This window comes from Gymnogyps californianus, chromosome 16, assembly GCF_018139145.2.
Source record: "Gymnogyps californianus isolate 813 chromosome 16, ASM1813914v2, whole genome shotgun sequence".
NCBI classification, from domain to species: Eukaryota; Metazoa; Chordata; class Aves; order Accipitriformes; family Cathartidae; genus Gymnogyps; species Gymnogyps californianus.
Window position 1 is genome coordinate 6,182,501 of NC_059486.1, and position 17,690 is coordinate 6,200,190.

At 39.7% G+C, this 17,690-nt stretch overlaps 1 protein-coding gene across 3 annotated transcripts in view; it reads right to left on the minus strand.

Annotated features, from left to right (window-relative positions):
* The window catches only part of DGCR2 (DiGeorge syndrome critical region gene 2), a 45,910-nt gene that overhangs the window by 2,260 nt on the left and 25,960 nt on the right, over positions 1-17,690 (minus strand). For 2 of the 3 annotated variants that reach the window (XM_050906592.1, XM_050906591.1), the window contains 6 exons: positions 12,888-13,013; positions 10,422-10,632; positions 9,371-9,447; positions 6,598-6,774; positions 4,321-4,524; positions 152-304 (listed from right to left, as the gene is read on the minus strand). In XM_050906592.1, the coding sequence (XP_050762549.1) occupies positions 152-304; positions 4,321-4,524; positions 6,598-6,774; positions 9,371-9,447; positions 10,422-10,632; positions 12,888-13,013 (948 nt within the window). Of the gene's footprint in view, positions 1-151; positions 305-4,320; positions 4,525-6,597; positions 6,775-9,370; positions 9,448-10,421; positions 10,642-12,887; positions 13,014-17,690 lie in introns of all 3 variants that reach the window. The other variant, XM_050906593.1, reaches the window with a different exon arrangement.

Genomic DNA, 17,690 nt, shown 5'->3' on the forward strand with positions numbered 1-17,690 from the left:
GCACAGAGCTACATTTGGGTACAGTACTGACTAGAATCTATAACCAGACTTCCGTTGATGTTTTCCACATATTTGTATTTCTTCTGCTCTCTTTATTCTGAAGCACACACACTACTTAGATCAAGACTCGTTACAGATACAGGCTACTTACAATTTGCTCCAATCAAAGACTCTATGCGCTCTCTCCGCCTCTGGCGTAGCCGGTGGACCATGAAAAGCAGCAGAGAGAGGATGAGGAAGGAGGAAATGCAGCTAACGATCAGACGCATTCCACCGGCCATTGAGTCAAACAAACTGTTGCCATCTGTTACGTAAAACATATAAAAAAAGCCTGTTACTTTTGTTCAAGACTCATTTTTCTTGATGCTCTTCTGTCAGTAATGGAGGGATAAATGCAGAGTGGAGATTAATTAGCCTGGTTTAACACTTCTCCATATTTCAAAAATGTAAGAAAATTATGAATCATCAGGTGATTTATCTATATTGCAAGAAGATCTACACGTTTCTAAAAATATCTTAATCAGCAAAAGGGACAAAATGTTGAAGGCTTCAGGTCTCTGAATATGGGAAAAAGGAAAGGTTAACGGCATTTTGCACATCCACTTGTCTCCCTGGCATGGCTGATGATATTATACTAAAGAGGACAGCAAGCCTGGAAGCTATGGGAAAGGCCTGAGAACTGGCATATCTACACACTATTTCTACATGACTTCTGGACATCTTAACTTCTACATTTCCAACAACAAAATCTCTAAATGTTGTCATTATCACCAAGATGTGGTCATCTAAATTCCATGTGTCATTGCTACATTGGTTAGCACCATTAAGTGATAGGAACTAAAAATACCTTAAAAAGGTGAATCAAGATGATAATCATCTTTCAGGAACCGAAGAGATTAAGGTAAACAGGAATTAAATCTTTTCCTAGAATCACACAGAAAGCAAGTGGCAGAACATGAAACAGACGCAGGAGCTTAGGACTTTGAGAGCTCTACACCATTGCAAACCAGATCCACACTTCGAAGGCTGTTGTGAGCAAATTATCACTGTTCTACCAGTGCCAGGCATGAGATGTATTAATTTTTCACAATTCAACTAATCGCACTTGCTTATCCTTAAGTAGCATGGGCACATACAGATGCTCTACACAAAGAAAAACGACCTAAAACCAACTGTGCTGTGTTCTTTGCACCAATTTCCCATTAAAGAGCTCTGAATGAGAAACACACCCACTTTAGGTGTGGATAAGAAAGAGATGAAGTGGCTGTACAACCTGGTCACCTACTGCTATAGGACACAAACACTACCAGGTACAAAGCCCTCCCCCCAGCCACCGCAGTGCCACTGCACTTCCTAGAGCACCCAGCCAGATCCTGGCCACCTCTCCTTTCCTACACCCACCACAGCTGCAAGAGCTCTCTCAATACTTTTCCTTTCACTAACAGCAGCTAAAGCTGTATCAAAGATTCCTTACAAAAGAAAGCTAAAAGCCTCACAAAAATTCGAAGTACTGACTTGCTACAAATGCTAGTAACAGAAAAATCCACCTAATTTATACATCGTTAAAGTACACGGCTAACAGGCTGGTATTTATTACGGAACGCATTCTTGGCAACCAGAAATTCATTTAATAGTGCACTATGCATAGCACTCGAATAGTACACCCTCTAAAATCTGGCTGCACAGTACAAAAGCCTCTGTGCTGTCAAACCTTTTAGCAACTCTTACTGTGAGAGCTTAAACCAATGCAGTCACACACCCACCAACCAACGCACCCTCCTGAACACCACAGACCTGCCGTTGTTCCTCCTCCATTTTATGGCAAAGCACTAATTTATGATGTTCATGAAGTCAGCAAATAACTGCCTTAAAGTGACTTAAGTAAAATATACACACAGGCAAGCATGATGCAATCTTGTAGGCAGAAAGCCTGACTTCCATGTACTCTCTTTAGGCCAGCTACAACTGCAATTCTTGGACCTTCTGGGGCATCTTTGGCTTCTGTCACACTGCTCCAAGCCTATGAGAGCTCCTAACGTTCAACCTGTTTGGCTGGATAAACTATTATCAAGTAAATCCTAGATTAAAAAAAAAGACAAAGACCCAGCTTGTATAGAACAAGATAAGTCATCACAGAGATTTCCAACCCACATAAATAGATTATTTCAGAAAGGCTGTTTTACACCCAATACAGTAGTAATACCCTGTAACTGCACCAGTTTAGTCACTGGAAAAGCTTCTGCACCATCAGCTCTTTCAAAGTATTTTCTTTCTTTTATTATCTTTTCATAAATAAGACTTGCAGGTCTGTCTAAACAAGAGCCACACAGAAAAATTATTTTCTACCACATCCGTGGAGTGGCAACAGACAGACTACCTCGGTTTCAGCATCAGTACATGAAAGATTTTGCTCTGCTATTTATCTTCAACTAAATGAGGAGAAGCATCTTTCAAGAGAGTATAGCTGTGATTGCTGAGCTTACTCCTACCACTGAAAAATTCCCCTACTACCAAGTCCTTGAGTAATATTCGTTATCCACTTGTAATCATTGCTCACCCACTCACACTGTGAGAGCTGATTACCTGCCAACCCAACAGCAGGATTTATTTTCCCCCCAGGTCTCTCCTTGGGTGATTAATTTACTTACTGTTGATTAGTAAACCGTTTTCTTTCCTTTGCAACAGAGCTTAGGGAAGATATATGTAAGAATTGGACAAAGATAAATACATGCTGATTAAAGAAAGTAATTCATTAATTTTGGCATCTGGAGTAGTCCTTTATGAACACCCACAAGGAAAAGTGAAATGCTTCATTTAAAAATTTCAGTGTTTATTGCTAGCTGAAGTAACTTCATTATGAAGGAAGTTTAACAACTGCCTGATGATTCTTCTCTCAAAAACTAAGTTACTAAAAAAACCAGAACACTTCAGGCAAGAGTATAATGAAACAGTCTTATTTAGCATCAGTACAGAAAGAAGAGCTTAAGATCAGAAAGGGTGCGGTAAAATACACTCTTCAAATCGGTATTCATGAAATAGTTAAGACCCACAGCAATAAGCAAGGATTAAAGAACACGGCATGAGGTTATCCCAGGTCATCTTATCCTGTCTGCTGGATGATGCTTTGCTGACACTGTTCCTGAAGATAAAAAAAGTGAAGACAAAGTCTTAACTCTGCTGATAAGAGTGGGAGGAAGACTCCTGCCTTGTCCCTATTCTTTCACTGACCAACCTGCAACACTAGCTACGAACATCTGTTAAGCTTAACCCTCAGAAGGAATGTGAATGACAGCAAAAAGGAGTAAGTGGCCTTTAATGATTAACTTCTGTAGTTAAGACAAATAAGAAAGACTGCAAGTTTGGAAGCCAATAAGCACCCCTTTTTTGTAACAGACTGAAATAGAAGCCTCTGATGGGAAGAGTTGACCTTCTGTGTTTTCCATAGGAGTTCAGAACAATAGTTTCTTAGTGCACTCAGGTAAGATTAAGTTCTTGTAAAACACCAGGAAATAACAGTATCACAGCATGGCTGAGGTTGGAAAGGACATCCTGAAATCATCTAGTCCAACCCCTGCTCAAGCAGCGTCAGCTAGAGCAGGTTGCCCAGGACAGAGTCCAATCGGGCATTGAATATCCCCACAGATGGAGACTCCACAAGCAATCTGCTCCAGTATTTGACCACCCTCACAGTAAATTCCAAGTATGATACATTTCTTTTCGCAAGTCTCTTTACAGAAAAATGACCCCCCCAAAGTCTACATCCCCAAATGGTGACTGACAAACAGTTCAGTCAGTCAACTGAAGACTTTACTGATCCAAAACAAGAAGCTGCACTGAGATGCCAAATCCAATAAGCAACATTGCATGTCCTGATTATTATTGAAACTCTGTATAATTTATAAACTCTGCTTCCCACATGATCCCTGCATGCAAACTTCCACACACATAAATGCTCATGTCCAGAAAAAGATGCTTAATTAGTGCTCAACAGAAAAGTCTTTTCTTTTCATGACAACTAAACATGACAAAGGAACCATGCAAGATGCTCTACTGAAAATCCACAGTAGTGTCAACCTCCATACAGAAAATAAGCTATTGCTTCTCCTATATAAGTGGCATCAAGGATGACTAATTATTTCTAGCCACAGTCTGAAGTGTTTCATTTCCTATGATTTGAGATCCTTCCCCACAGGGGGTTTGTACCCAGCAATGTCAAGACATTGAAAGGACACATAATTTCAAACAAAGTTATACCCAAAGATAACCAAGTTGAGCACTGAACTAATTTTTCTTGACAAAACTGTAGCAGTCAACTCTTACCTGGGTCTAAACATGTAAATTTGCAGCACTCCTTAGGGTCTTTGCGATACTGCTGACACCCCTGGGGCCGTTCACACAAAGCAGCCACGCACATTTCAGGTTCACCGTTGTGACATGTGCAGCTCAAACACGGATCATTCCCTTTTGGAGTGAAATAGTAGCCTTCATCGACAATGTTGTCTTTGATATCAACGCAAGTCTGGCCTAGAACAGAAATGCACATCAATATCCAAGTGTCTGTGAGCCTGCCAGACAGGAGACCAGTTTATTCTGCTACATTAAGTGATTTGTAAACATAAGCAGAGCACCAGTTAAAAGCCACGCCTTCACATTAAAGCAACTTCGAAAAGGGATCTCCAAGGAGTCGGGAAGATAATGGATAGTCTGGAGGCACGCAGGGATGATTTACTGCTCAAAATTGACAAAGTGAGTTTTAAGTATTTAATGGAATTGACACACTTTCAGGCATCCTCTCCAAGACACAGGAAAGCAAGGGGTCTGAGAAGTTTAAGCTTCACTGTCAATGCCTGCTGCAGTTCCCTCCCTCTCTCCTGGTACTTAGGAAAAGCTGGATCTTCTCTGGACCAGACCTGAAGGACACTCTTAACAGGCCAGGCCTAAAAAAGGAAGCCAGGCAATAGTACTTCCACTGCCCTAGCTGCATCTTGATCCCTGCCCAGCAGAGGAAGTTTAGGTGTCTTCTGTCCACCGTCCTTTCCTCCCACTGACCTAAAGGCAGGTACCAAAACCAGAGAGAGGGAACACAGACCGCGCTGGGACCTGCCAGCTGAAGCAACTGCTCAGGGAGGGTGGCCTGCCCCCTCCACGCTACGCACAGGTCAGCTGGGAGGGTCCACAGGAAAGTTCAGACTGGAAGAGACCTGAGGAGGTCTCCAGCTCAATCTCCTGCTCAAAGCAGAGTCAGCTATGACGTCCCAACAGGTTGCTTAGGGTTTTATCTCATCTGGTCATAAAAACCTCTCAGGATAGAGGCTGCACAACCTCCCTGGGAGTCTGTTCCACTCTTGACTACCCTCACGAGTAAGCAGTTTTCCCTGGCATCAATTCAAATCTCTTGTTTCAACTTAACGTCCCTTGATTCCTGCCACGCACCACTGTAAAGAGCCTGGCTCCATCTTCTTGATAACCTCCTCCTAAGCACTGGCAGGCTTCAGGTCCCTTGGAAGCCTTCCCTTCTCCAGGCTGAAGGAGCCCCATTCCCACTGCGTCACCTCAAAGGACAGGCGCTTTAGCCTACATCACCATCTTGCTGGCCCACACTGAACTCGCCTCAATTTGTCAAGGTCTTGTCAACATTTTTCTTGCGCTGTGAGGCCCGAAATTGGACACAGCATTCTTCTGCTCAACTTACACATCTGATACCCTCACCCTCTGGTTAACGTTTTGGCAGAGCTATCGCCTTCCTTACAACATCATCCTGAAAAGACGACCAAAAAGGTCATCTTTCGATCATCATTTTGACTAAACACATGTCCTTCAATATCAGATTCCAAGATTTTATTACATATCAAGGTAGACAAGGTAACATCCTGTCTTCCTAATTTTCAATATTTCAGGTGCAAAAGCAGGCAAAGAAGGGCTGAATTTTCCTCCCTTGCCATTCTGTAAGTCTTTTTCCCGCTCTAAAGAAAAAGCAAACTAGTAAAACTTCAAGAACTGCAGTAAAAGTTCAACAACTTTTCTCCTTCTTGAAAAAAAGCACCATCTAGATCAGGTATCTTAAATATTACCTGAAAATACTGCCAGGACCTCTGTTGGTATAAAGCCTTTTGGAGTAAAGAAATGCAAGACACAGAATGAAAGCCATTTTTTTCACTTGAAGTCAGTAGCTCCACTTGCTTTTTTGCCCCCCCTCCCCAGTTCTAGTAATTGGCTGGAAAAAATTTAATAGAATTTGCTATATTCAAAATAAACCAGAAATAAGTGCTTCCTCATTTTCATGTGAAGTTAATAATTTAAGAGTGATATTTACTAATATGGCGCTTTTTTAACTTTTTTTTTTTCCAAGTATACTTTATTTTGGGGCTGATATAGCTGCTTAACAATCATTTTTTAGTGAAAATCTGTACTGTGGCTGACAACCACACATTATGATGCTCTTATTTATTTAAATCAAGCAGAAATTTAACTCCCCCCCCCTTTTCTTTTTTTAATTCACTGGGCAAAAGGTAGAAAGGATAACTAACCAATTTCCCCATATTGGTTATATGCATATTTAAACATGCAACAGTCAACACTGAACTAAAACCAACTTACTCCTTTTGCAGAGGAATGAAGATTTCTCATAGCAGTTTTCAGCATACCAGCTGTGTAAACCATGGTGCCGAAGCGTAGGAAAATGGAAACACTGAAGCTGGGCACAAAGAACGTTTTCATTTTCAGACATAGCCGTACCAAAGATAGGGTCAGGGGGTAAAAATACTTCTGAAGAGCCTAGAACAAGATGCATTGGTATAAGCAGCCTGCGGGTATGCAAAGCTTTAGAAAGGCTCTGTAATGTCACTCATTTCATGCACACCAGCTCTGCTACAAGGCTACTGTCCTCTAGCTTTAGGTTCCATTAGCAACATTCCTCCGGGGGAAGGCAAACAGCAGGGAGGGAAGTGGTGACTCACAGAGAGAAGAGGCTGCTGTTTTCAAAGTACTGGGTAATTCTGTCATTCTGCACCAGTAGGAGTGATGTTCTGATATCTCTACAAATGCTGCTTTCCAGAGTCCCGTGGGGTTTGCCTGCCGACAGTTATGCACCCCTTCAAACAATGCTGAGTTTGGCCACGCTTGCTACTAGTGGAGCAAGAATCCATACCAATCTTGTACCTGGCACTCCAAGCACCTACTAGTGCTTCCAAAGATGCGTGTACATCTATCCTGTGCAGTGCACTGCAGAGCTGCTCCCCCACGTCTTATGCCGCTCATTCAGAGTGCAGAGCAGCGCTATGCAGAGAACAAGGCTGCAACGCCACTTCTGCTGCTGCAGTGGTGGTATGGACTATTTGGTCCTTCCAACTCATGTAATTGTTAAGAGACTGAATTGTGACAGGTTCCAAACAGTGCAAGAGGTGTTGAGGGAATTTTACAACTTTTAAAATGTTGTTTCTGATCAGTGTCTCGCTTCACCGTTAAATCTGCTGGTATGCAAAGTTGTAGAGATTAATGGGAGACAAAGAAACAGCAATTGTGAAAATTAGCCTATTTTATATGTTTTCAGAAGCCTACTTTCCAAATCTGTATGCTTAAACACTGATTTTAACAGCTCTTGCAGTTAGCATATTACGCAGTCTTCTCACATGATGGTCCTTTCAAACACTGTTAGGTATGATGGGTTTTGTTTAATTTTTTTAAATGCAACTAGGTTCTATCATTTTTTTGAGGGCTTACCTTCCACATCTCCCAATAATGGATTAAAATTTCCAAGCTCTAGGACCCTAAATCACTTTTCAAACAGATACTAGGAATTCAGAGTCTGCCTCACTACAAGTCAATGAAGCTTAAGTAAAGTTTTTCAGAAGCTACTGAATGCTATTATGTACTACTATGTACTTTATTTCATATAGGTATCCCTTTATTAAATAGAAAGCTTGCAAACAAAAAAAAAATACTGAGAAGGCTTAAATTTATATAATGCATCAAATTAAATAAAACTTATGATAAAAACATGTATCATGATTTTTCTGTAATTTACGCCTCCATGGTTGTAAACACTCTGTCAGCAGATGGCAGTGCAGGCAACTTTCCAAAGAGCAAAGAAAGGTCCTTTTAAGGAGAATGTTTTTTTTCCTTGGGCTTCACAGGAGAAACCTACCTATATAAACAGTTTTGTCCAGACCAGAAATCCCTATTATGAGAAAAAGTTGGACTTTCCTCCCTCCCTTTCCCCTGCTGTCCAAAGACATCTTTAAGTGCTTTCCTTTAAGGAACTAATGAAAATGTTCCTGCCTCCACAAGAAGGAGCAGTTTCCTCTGAATATTCAGTCAACTCTGTTCACTTAAATGACACAAGAAATCAATATTTTTGTGCATGGCAGCACAGTAAACAAGTACTGTCATTAGAAAGCTATGCAGGGTTCTACTATTTCTCATGTGTCAAAGGAAGTATTTTTAAAGACCCAACCATTTCGCAAAATTTTGTTCATAATTATGTATCTGTACATAATGGACAGTTTTTCTTCCAGATTTTCCATTACTGAAAATTGTATATGAGAAGAAAACTATTCAGATTAGCTTTCAAATGCTACACTGGAATTCACAGTGCTGATGCTTAAAAAAACCCCTTTGTTTTAAATTTTCCAATATATAAAACAGTACAGCATTTAGACATTCAATTCTACAAGTAAGAGTTCATATAATGACTTTAAGATTAACTAATCCCTCAACTGAATTAGTTAAAAATAAAAGGTATAGAAACATAACTTTGCATTTTCAGCAGAGGGAGTTGCTTGTTTTGCAACCGAAAAAGTTCAGCCAGTGATGCCTATCAAATTAATGTTCAGTTTTTCATATAAACTGGAATTTATTTCTGGGATTAGGCAGATTTTTTTTCTTGGTTTAAGTAAACTATATGAAGCACTTTAAAATGAAAAAAACCTGGGGAATTCTGCAAAATTCAGTATCTTTTTTAAGTATATAAAAATTTACCAATTTTTAAAAAGCTAAAACCCCCAAACATCCTACACTAGTCTGTGCAAATACGAGAATCAGGAATCAGCAGTTCATCTAGACATTGACCACAAAGAACAAGAAACTACAGAGTAGTTTCCTTTTTCTCCGCTTAATCAAGGGGAAAGCCCAAATAAACTGAAAAACACGTTCTTTCCACAAGATGTCAATGTGAAAAACTATGAAACTTCTTACACTGGAAAATAAGACATGTGTATCGAGTATTAAACTGTTTTGATACTGTAAAGCAAAGCAGCTCCCCTACACTATTTCAACACTATCACTGAAAGAAGTTATGTTGCTCTTGCAAATAATATTCATGTTTTAAGACAGTTTCTATAGGCCATTTAACTAAGTAATTTCAGAGGCCTACCTTTATAAGCTACTTCCCAGTGACCTTCTAGAGAGTGATTTCGATTGGTGATCACATACTGATATCCAACCCAGAACCTACAAAAAAAAATTACTTTAGATTCTAAAGATACAAGCCAAAAACATACTAACAAAATAAATTACACAGAACCTTGCAATATCTTTCTACTTAAAAGCTAACTTTTAAAACATTCTGATGCTTTTTCCTGAACATTTCATCCCATATGTTGGCAATGGAGAGAGAGAGACTACAGTCGAGGAACAGAGGAAAATGCTTCATAGTTTTCTATGTTTACAAATGATAGATAACTCACCATGTCTTTTATTTCTACTCATAATAAGCACCTTATTCTGTTGTTATGGCAGCACTTCAGTATCTCGAACCCAAAAACCACACAAAAGCATCCAGAAGTCAAATATTTTATAAAGATACACAACTTGTGTCAGACTGTTCCGGATCAAACCATCTAACTCTCCAGAGACAGAGACACACTGTTACTCAACCACTCCTGGTGATCTGTCATGGCAGCCCATGAGGCTGACAAAAAACCCACAGGCAAAAAAAAAGGAACTGTTGGTTGTGAACTAACAGAATGAAATATCTAAAGCCACCAGAACATAGTTCTTGCAACTCAAAATGGCTTTTTACTTCATTCTTATCTCAAACTTGCAGTCTTTGTTAGAGCTACTGGTACTTAATGGAAACAAAAATTCTGTTGAAAAATTTAAAGAATTATTTCTATACAAGGTAGTGCAGCAATAAGTCATTGTAAAATCCATCTTCCCTGTTGCAGTTCAAGAATACTAGTATGCTGCTGAGACAGCCTGAAGATAAAAACTCTGTTGAATTGTAGCCTATCTGTTAATGTTAATTAAAACATAAAATACAGATGGCCACTGCCAAACAGTCAACCAGCATCCTCATACTGGGTTATTAACCTGAAGTCAATTTTACCTTTAGATTTTCCAAGCAAACTTAGCTACCAGCATTTGTATCACACAGAAACCATTCTCATGTAATATGAGATCTTTGTCCTTTCCTTCCTACTCACCTACGCTGGTCCTTCCTTACAAACGTTTTTTCTTCCAAGTCCCACTCCTGTGCTAGGATAAACCTTAGCTCCTGGTCTGCAGTGAAGGTGGCGAGGGATCCATTCACCCGCTGACATGTCTGCACAGCGTCCCAGTAGTTCTCCCCATTTAAATACACTCTATAACAGCTGGCTGTGCCCTCATAGTGGTGCCATCCTGTTGGGCACTTTCCTAGGAAACATGAAGAATAGAAGGGAAACCATTCCCCCCAAATTAGGATCTTCAAGATAATGCATCCTAATCAGTTTATGACAATGCAATGCATAATCACTTGGATGTGCACACATGACATACTGTGTATACTTCACCTCATCAGGAGGAGATGCATGCATTACAGATCACAGAAGACTTACTTTACTACAGCTTTTGATAAAGGAATTTTTTTTTTAATGTACTTAAAAAGATGCAAGTCCTAATGTTTCATGGCACTGTGACAGCCTTTAAAGTCTTTAATTAAGACTGATGATCTGCTGTGGAAGATATTTCCCTGCACATCTTTATAAATCCAATCAGTTCGATCAATCCAAGTCAAAACAAGCAGCAAGAAGCAGGAAGAAAAAACCAGAGGTGGCCAATTTAATGATTCTGTCTTTCTATTAGGTGGTTAGCAATACATCCAACTTGCTGTGAAGTTTTCAATCTACTTTTACAAACAGCCTCAGTAGTATTCACAGAATTCTGTTCCCATAGTCAATCACTAAAGACGATGGGAGTTCTGGGGCAATTGTTTGCTTTGGAAAAACATCACTGCAAAGTGGATCTTTAGGAAGTAAGAAGGTGATGGTGTGAACTGCGGTCTCTGCTTTCTCTCATTTAACTCAATTAAGGGAATACACAACAAAAGCCTTGAGGCATTTCTGGATGAAATAGGCCCATGGGCTTCTGCCTGTCATTCTTGGGGCTGATGGGTAACTAATAGAGAGAATCACAGAGACAGGTGGATGAAATTTAAAACAGACATGAAATATGATTTTAGCACCTGCATCTGTAATACTTTACACAACACCTAAGAACTTTAAATTCACAAACTGCTTTATGTACATTGCATGCATTCACAGAGTTCCTGTTCTCAAGCCTCTTTATTCCCTTCAGAAACAGTGATCTTTATCATTAAATAATGATATACAACCTTAGATTTGAAGCCCTTTAATTAAATATCTTTCCTTATTCTCCATTTATATGGGATCTTTTAAGATCTACTGTTCACATCACTAAGATGGGACAGAATACAGTCTCAATCAGACTGCAGAACATATTAGATATTGCTGTATCAATTTCTAAATTGCTTTATTGTCCTCTATAAATTTTACTAACATAATTTAGCTACCAGAATCCATGACAAATCAAAATACCTATTTTAATAATAGGCGAATTTTTACTTTTGCTAATCACTTGTCTTTTTCAGAAGATCACCATAGTCCAAAGCAATCGTTCCCAATTACTGCCATACTGTCTTCCCCCCATGTCTTCTTCCTAACGTGTCCCATCCCTCCCTCCAAGGCTAATTAGTGCTGTCTCACATTCCCAAATCACTGGATGATCCCTGGAGCAAAGAAGGAACCAAGACAAGAGGGAGAAAGCAGGGGAGACTTAGATGTTTTGGGCCTGGAGAGATTCAGAGGCAGCAGTCACTACAAGCTATCGTCAGTGGGAAGGACACTTGCAGGACATTTATAACACTTTATACAAGGCTGGGACTAGGACACCGACAGTGGCACTAGCAGTGCTGCAGGTGAGAGGGTAGGATGACATTGGAATATTCCTGACTGATTGATGGGAGTAACATGGCAAAACCCATTCAAGTGCTACATACTTCCTTGACAGACTTTGTCTTCAGAGAAGCAAGTGAAGAATTTCCTTAAGTTCCCCACTCCCTAAAGAATATTTTTCCTATTAAAAAGGATACAAAAACTCACATCATCAGAGATGCACTTAATTAACTAATAGTGCAACGTCTTTAAGATCATCTTCAAAGTTACTTCAATCAAGAGCAATCAATTTTGGTCCCGTCCCCCCACCACCACCACCACTACTTTCCAGGGGAACAATCCTACACGCAAGCTCACATCACGAGACAAGGGCTAGACTATCACCCCTGCTGCAGGCTGAAACCATCACTTAAACCATGGGCTTAGTTTTCTGTAATTGCAATGAGTTATAACAGAAAACTGCAACTGGTTTCACAAAAACGGGATTACTAGGGAAGTAGAATTCTTTGCATGTATTGGCCTGCTATATAAACTATGCAATATAACAGGACATATATAAAATAAATGTACAAAAACCTTAAAAAGCACTGCACACGAATAAAATCCGGTCAAAAAGCTATGCAAGAGAAAAATCTATTAATTTCTCCTTAAAAAAATAGCCTAAATTGCTAAATAATTAGCAGAAAGATGGCCCAGATTTCCTAGTCTGCAACTTACTGCTAAATCGGACAGGCTGTGCCACATTGACAGTGTGAAAGCGGGTTGTCTCTCCTCCTCTCCCTCGACTGTGCCTGGAGTCCACATTCTCCTTCCCATGGTAAGTTCGCTGGTCCCCTGTCAAGCCTGGGGACCAGAAAGAATAGTCAGTACTGGTGAAAGATGCAAGCAAAGGCAGATTTCATTTTATTAAACTTTCTCTGGTTTTAATTCAAGACATGTATGATAAGTAACATAGGTAAACAAAGATGCTAGATCCCTGCAATAACAGCTTGACCATTTTATACGGCATGTAACCGAAATACCTACAACTGAAAAGAACCAACAAGCCATTACACGAGTCTTGCAGAGTAAGCTAAATATTTTGGCAGATTCTCAACAGCGTGCAGTTGTACACAGGACTTGACGCTCGTCATTTCAATTGCTGCAGCAAACGCATCATCCCCAGCGCATTTTATCTGCTCCTGTTTACAGAACTACCCACTCTCCAGCTGCTTCATTTCTTAGTTGTGTGTTCAAGGATACAAGACAACTTCTCCAATACATTTTCCAGCACATTCTCCGAGATCTAGGACAAAATTAAAACCAGGAAAGGAAACCTATCTTCAGCCAGAAGAACAAGGTTTTTCATTCACTCTCAAGCTTCTAAAGGAAATGTTAGTTCATTATTTCTGAAACAAAAAACATACACACCCTCATCTCAGTGTCAGGGCTTCTAATGGGCGTACGTGACAACTGGATTCAATAACTTAGGAAGAACACAGTGCAAGACATTATTCCAGAAAAGGGGCTGGGGGGCTCCACATGCCTACCAGGAGTAAATAAGGAGCACTTATAAATAAGCAGTTCAGGTGGAGACCCTGCAGGATGGGCTGTAGCTAGCAAATTAGCAAGATCCTAAGTAGGAAGGCTGGCATGGCCGTGGGGACAAACCTTTGAGAAAGATGGAGATGAGCACCAAGAAAGATTAATCTGGAAACAAGGGATTAACCTTAAAAAGAGAAAAATTAAGAACCCAAGAATATAAGCATTAGAAATATCTACTAGTATGTTATTTAATACTACTAGATGTTATTAAAGGTAATAGAGTTTAACCAGCACAAAGAGCTATGCAGACATTCATTTCTATATTAAAAAATCATCTTATTTTCCTTTAAAGCTGATTAGCTCTATTTAGCCTAGCTAAACCAAGTAAACCAGTCATGGTCCCAAATAAAGAGGAGCTACATAGTCTTCTTCAACAGGTTTAACTACATCTGTTTGAAATATATTCAAAACTATGTCAATAAAACTTTCTCCTTTCAGACTATCTTTAAAAGGCAAGAGGTCCACAGCAATTTCACGATAATTTAAACCCAGAGTTGGAGACTGTTTGGTGTACTACCTGGGGGGAAAGACCTCCAGAAGACCCACCATCAAACAATGCACTCCTTGTAACAAATGTTAGCACCGATGAGCAAAAAAAATCACTAGCTGGAGCCCAGGAACAGCACAGTAGCTTTGCATTCATCTGGCTCTAGCATACTGAGTTTGCCCTGGGTTAATGGGATAAGCAAGGGATATTTAATTATCATGTTATCCTAGGAATTACATGTCTATAGAGATCACCCATTAAGAAATGGCTGGGCATAATACACTCACATGGCCTTACAGGAATAAAGTAGTAATTCTACTGTTCAATATTAGAATACGCCATTTATCATGGGCAAGAAGTTAGTGTCAAGAAATTCAGTTAGTGTACATTTCAAAGGACACAAAATGGTAAAATAATTTGACAGTGAAGATCACTGATTATTTTTTATTACTTTAAAGGGCAATCTATTTTTAGTTTTAGAATTTGGCTGTTCTTAATCCTAATGGTTCAGTAGCAGTATTTACGATTTTCAGAGCGATATTGAGACACTGAAAAAGCAAATCTGTAATTATAGTAAGACTTCAAAAATAACGCTAACATAGAATGCTTTATCAAAGACAAACCAAGCTCAGCATGGGAAGCTCTATTTTCCCATGGCATTAAATGGTAACAAGTAAACCCAAAGAACCAGTAAGAACCAAACGCATGAAGAATTAGTTCCCTTTCAGAAGTGAGAGCAGATGCAACACCATATGGCTGACCCTCCACGGCTAAACAGAACGCCCACAAGGACTTAACAATTTACCTCCCCCGGGAATGAAACATAAGTTCACAGGTTTTAACATGCGCGGTTATGAAAGGGTTACTTGGGCTAACATCTTAAATTGACAGAATTTATGCCAGATGCTTTGAAAAATAGCTACACAGATCCCACACAAAGCGAGTTCAATCAGTCCTCACCCAGGAAGCAGCACACTCATTCCTTCCTCAGCATCTGCCCGTGTCAGCAGACTCGCTGCTGAAACCAGGCAGGACTGAAAGGCAGAAAGCAGCCACCACAAGTCACTTCTTCAAGCCCAACACTGTCAGCTGCTTAATAAACTGGTGCTCTTCAAATATTAAATTGCTTCTATTTGACCTGAATTTTCGGTCTCTGAGAAAAGCAACGATGACAAGTTTTTCCAGGGCAATAAAGAAAGAGATGCTAACAAGCCTCTAAGTCACTTGACTGCCATGAAAAGCTGTTGCAGATTCTGGTGGCAAAGGTGTAATTGGACTGGTTTTCTATTGTACTTTTTCAATACTCCGTGGAATAATTTTCTATGTACTTTGCTGTTCCTGCTTCCTTTATAAAAATATTTTTATCTTTAAAAATAAATTGATAGTGCCATGGACTACGCTTTAAGATAACAACATAAGCCAGAAGATCACAACCTAACCACGTTTGAGTGCTTCAGAAAGGAAAAGCCATCATTTTTATTGCTTATGTGCATACTTAATATTCTGAAAGCTATCAAATTTTGGAAGATCAGCTATTTTCCAAAACCTTTATTCTTCTAGATACTACAACCACAAGCAATAACAGCAACAGTAGTATTTTTACTAGCCAAGACAGATAGTTCTGTTTCCTTTGAATTTGTATAATTATACCAGAAGTGTAATTTGCTTGTTAGTTGGTGGGGAAAAGGTAAAAATGGGTTCAAGGAAAAATTCATGGGGCGCAATTTTTTTTTTCTCCCCTCGAATACTATAGCATGGTGGATACGAGCATCCTCCAATCTGTTTCCAAATGGATCAAGTCATGATTAGTATTCACCCAGCTCCTTCCAATTTACAGTTGCTATCTAATTCACTCTAGCACGATTACAGTCTAAGTATAGTGCTATACATCAAGAAAGTTGCCCAACGCTGCTGATTCTGTGACTATTTTCAGTTATTTAAAAATTCAAGCTACCAATTCAGAATGGGAGTCTGCCATGCTGGATGGCTCCTACTACATTTTATAATGGTAAAATTTTTCAGATCTGAATCAAAACAGTTCAACAATTGTTCAGAACCAAAAATTAAGAGATTGGAAGGGGAAGAAATTTTGCTTACATTTCTAACTACTTTTAGTTGAACAAGCACTGTCACTGTAGTCTGCAAAACACAGTCCTGCTAACTCACAGAAAAACCTTTGTGCCATGTGTACAAGTTTTGCTGTTCCTGTTGGGGACACGGAAAAAACGGAGGGGACAAATGCAGTCAAGTTTAAGTCTGAAAGAAATATGAGCTTGCCCATTATTCATAGAAGCTAGAAGGAATTCAGTTACGTTGTCCATACTCTTCCGTGTGCATCCATGGAGATTATTCTGCAGCATTTATCCACAGGATCTCAGCAACGCTTGCTTTGCACGTGGTGTCTCATTAGGGGAAGCCAAGCACACAAGCAGAGCAGAAGGCTCCTTTTTTGTCCCCCTCAGTGCCTCCATCATTCAAACCAAGTAAAAGGAAGCAACAAGTAGTGCAAATGGAACATGAGCAGAGGAGCTGACACCACACAACAGCGAGAGCTGGCACCAGCTGAGACAGGAACAGGCTAGAACGTACGCGTGCCGAGCAGCACTGCATGGGGGAACAAACATGACGCCAAATGGAAAACTGTGTTCGGAGGAGCTAGAAGAGAAACTGCAATCTACCACACATGCCAAGGTCTGCTTTGCACCAAAAAAAAGGGCGGGCAGACAGAAGACACTGATTGTACTATAGAGAGGTCTTTGTAGGGTCAGGACTCATAAAGGGGTGAATACTGGATTTTGGGGAGTTGAACTAGTTTCCAGAGTTACTGTGTCACAGATGACAAGGCACTCAAGCCAAACCTTTCACAAGGATGGATGTACTATGTCAAATTATGTCAAAATTAAACTGTTTGTGAAGCAACCAGGTCTTGTCATATCTTATTTGTTCCAAGATTTAAGTTGCTCCTGTTTAAACACATAGATTCTCAAAATCTACATAAAAAGCTGCCTTGTCCCCTGAGCTTCAAATTTTCTGTCCAGCATATTACCTACTAAAGCTTGAGAAGCTTTTAGTTCCATCTGGTAATTTGAGAGGTGAGAGAAGTTCAGGATTAAATCCAGTTTTTTGCCTAAAGATTTGGAAATACAGTTCAGAAGTCCCCAGAGAGGAGTGATTCTTCTCAGATCAAGCAGCTCTACGCTTTGCGTTAAAAATTGTATTATGATAGGAAATAGATGACAACCAAGAACAGCATCCTGCTGTGCTGAGCACTATTCAAAGTAATAGACTGACAGTAAAGAGCTTATAATTTAAACACCACGAAGTAGGGTAAAAAAAGATGCATCATATAGGAGTTCAGCAAGGGCTCAGAAAAGGTGTGGAAATGATCAGAGGTTTTTATCATTATTATCTAGCTTTAAAAAAGGAGATGTACTAAAAAGTGCACAAAT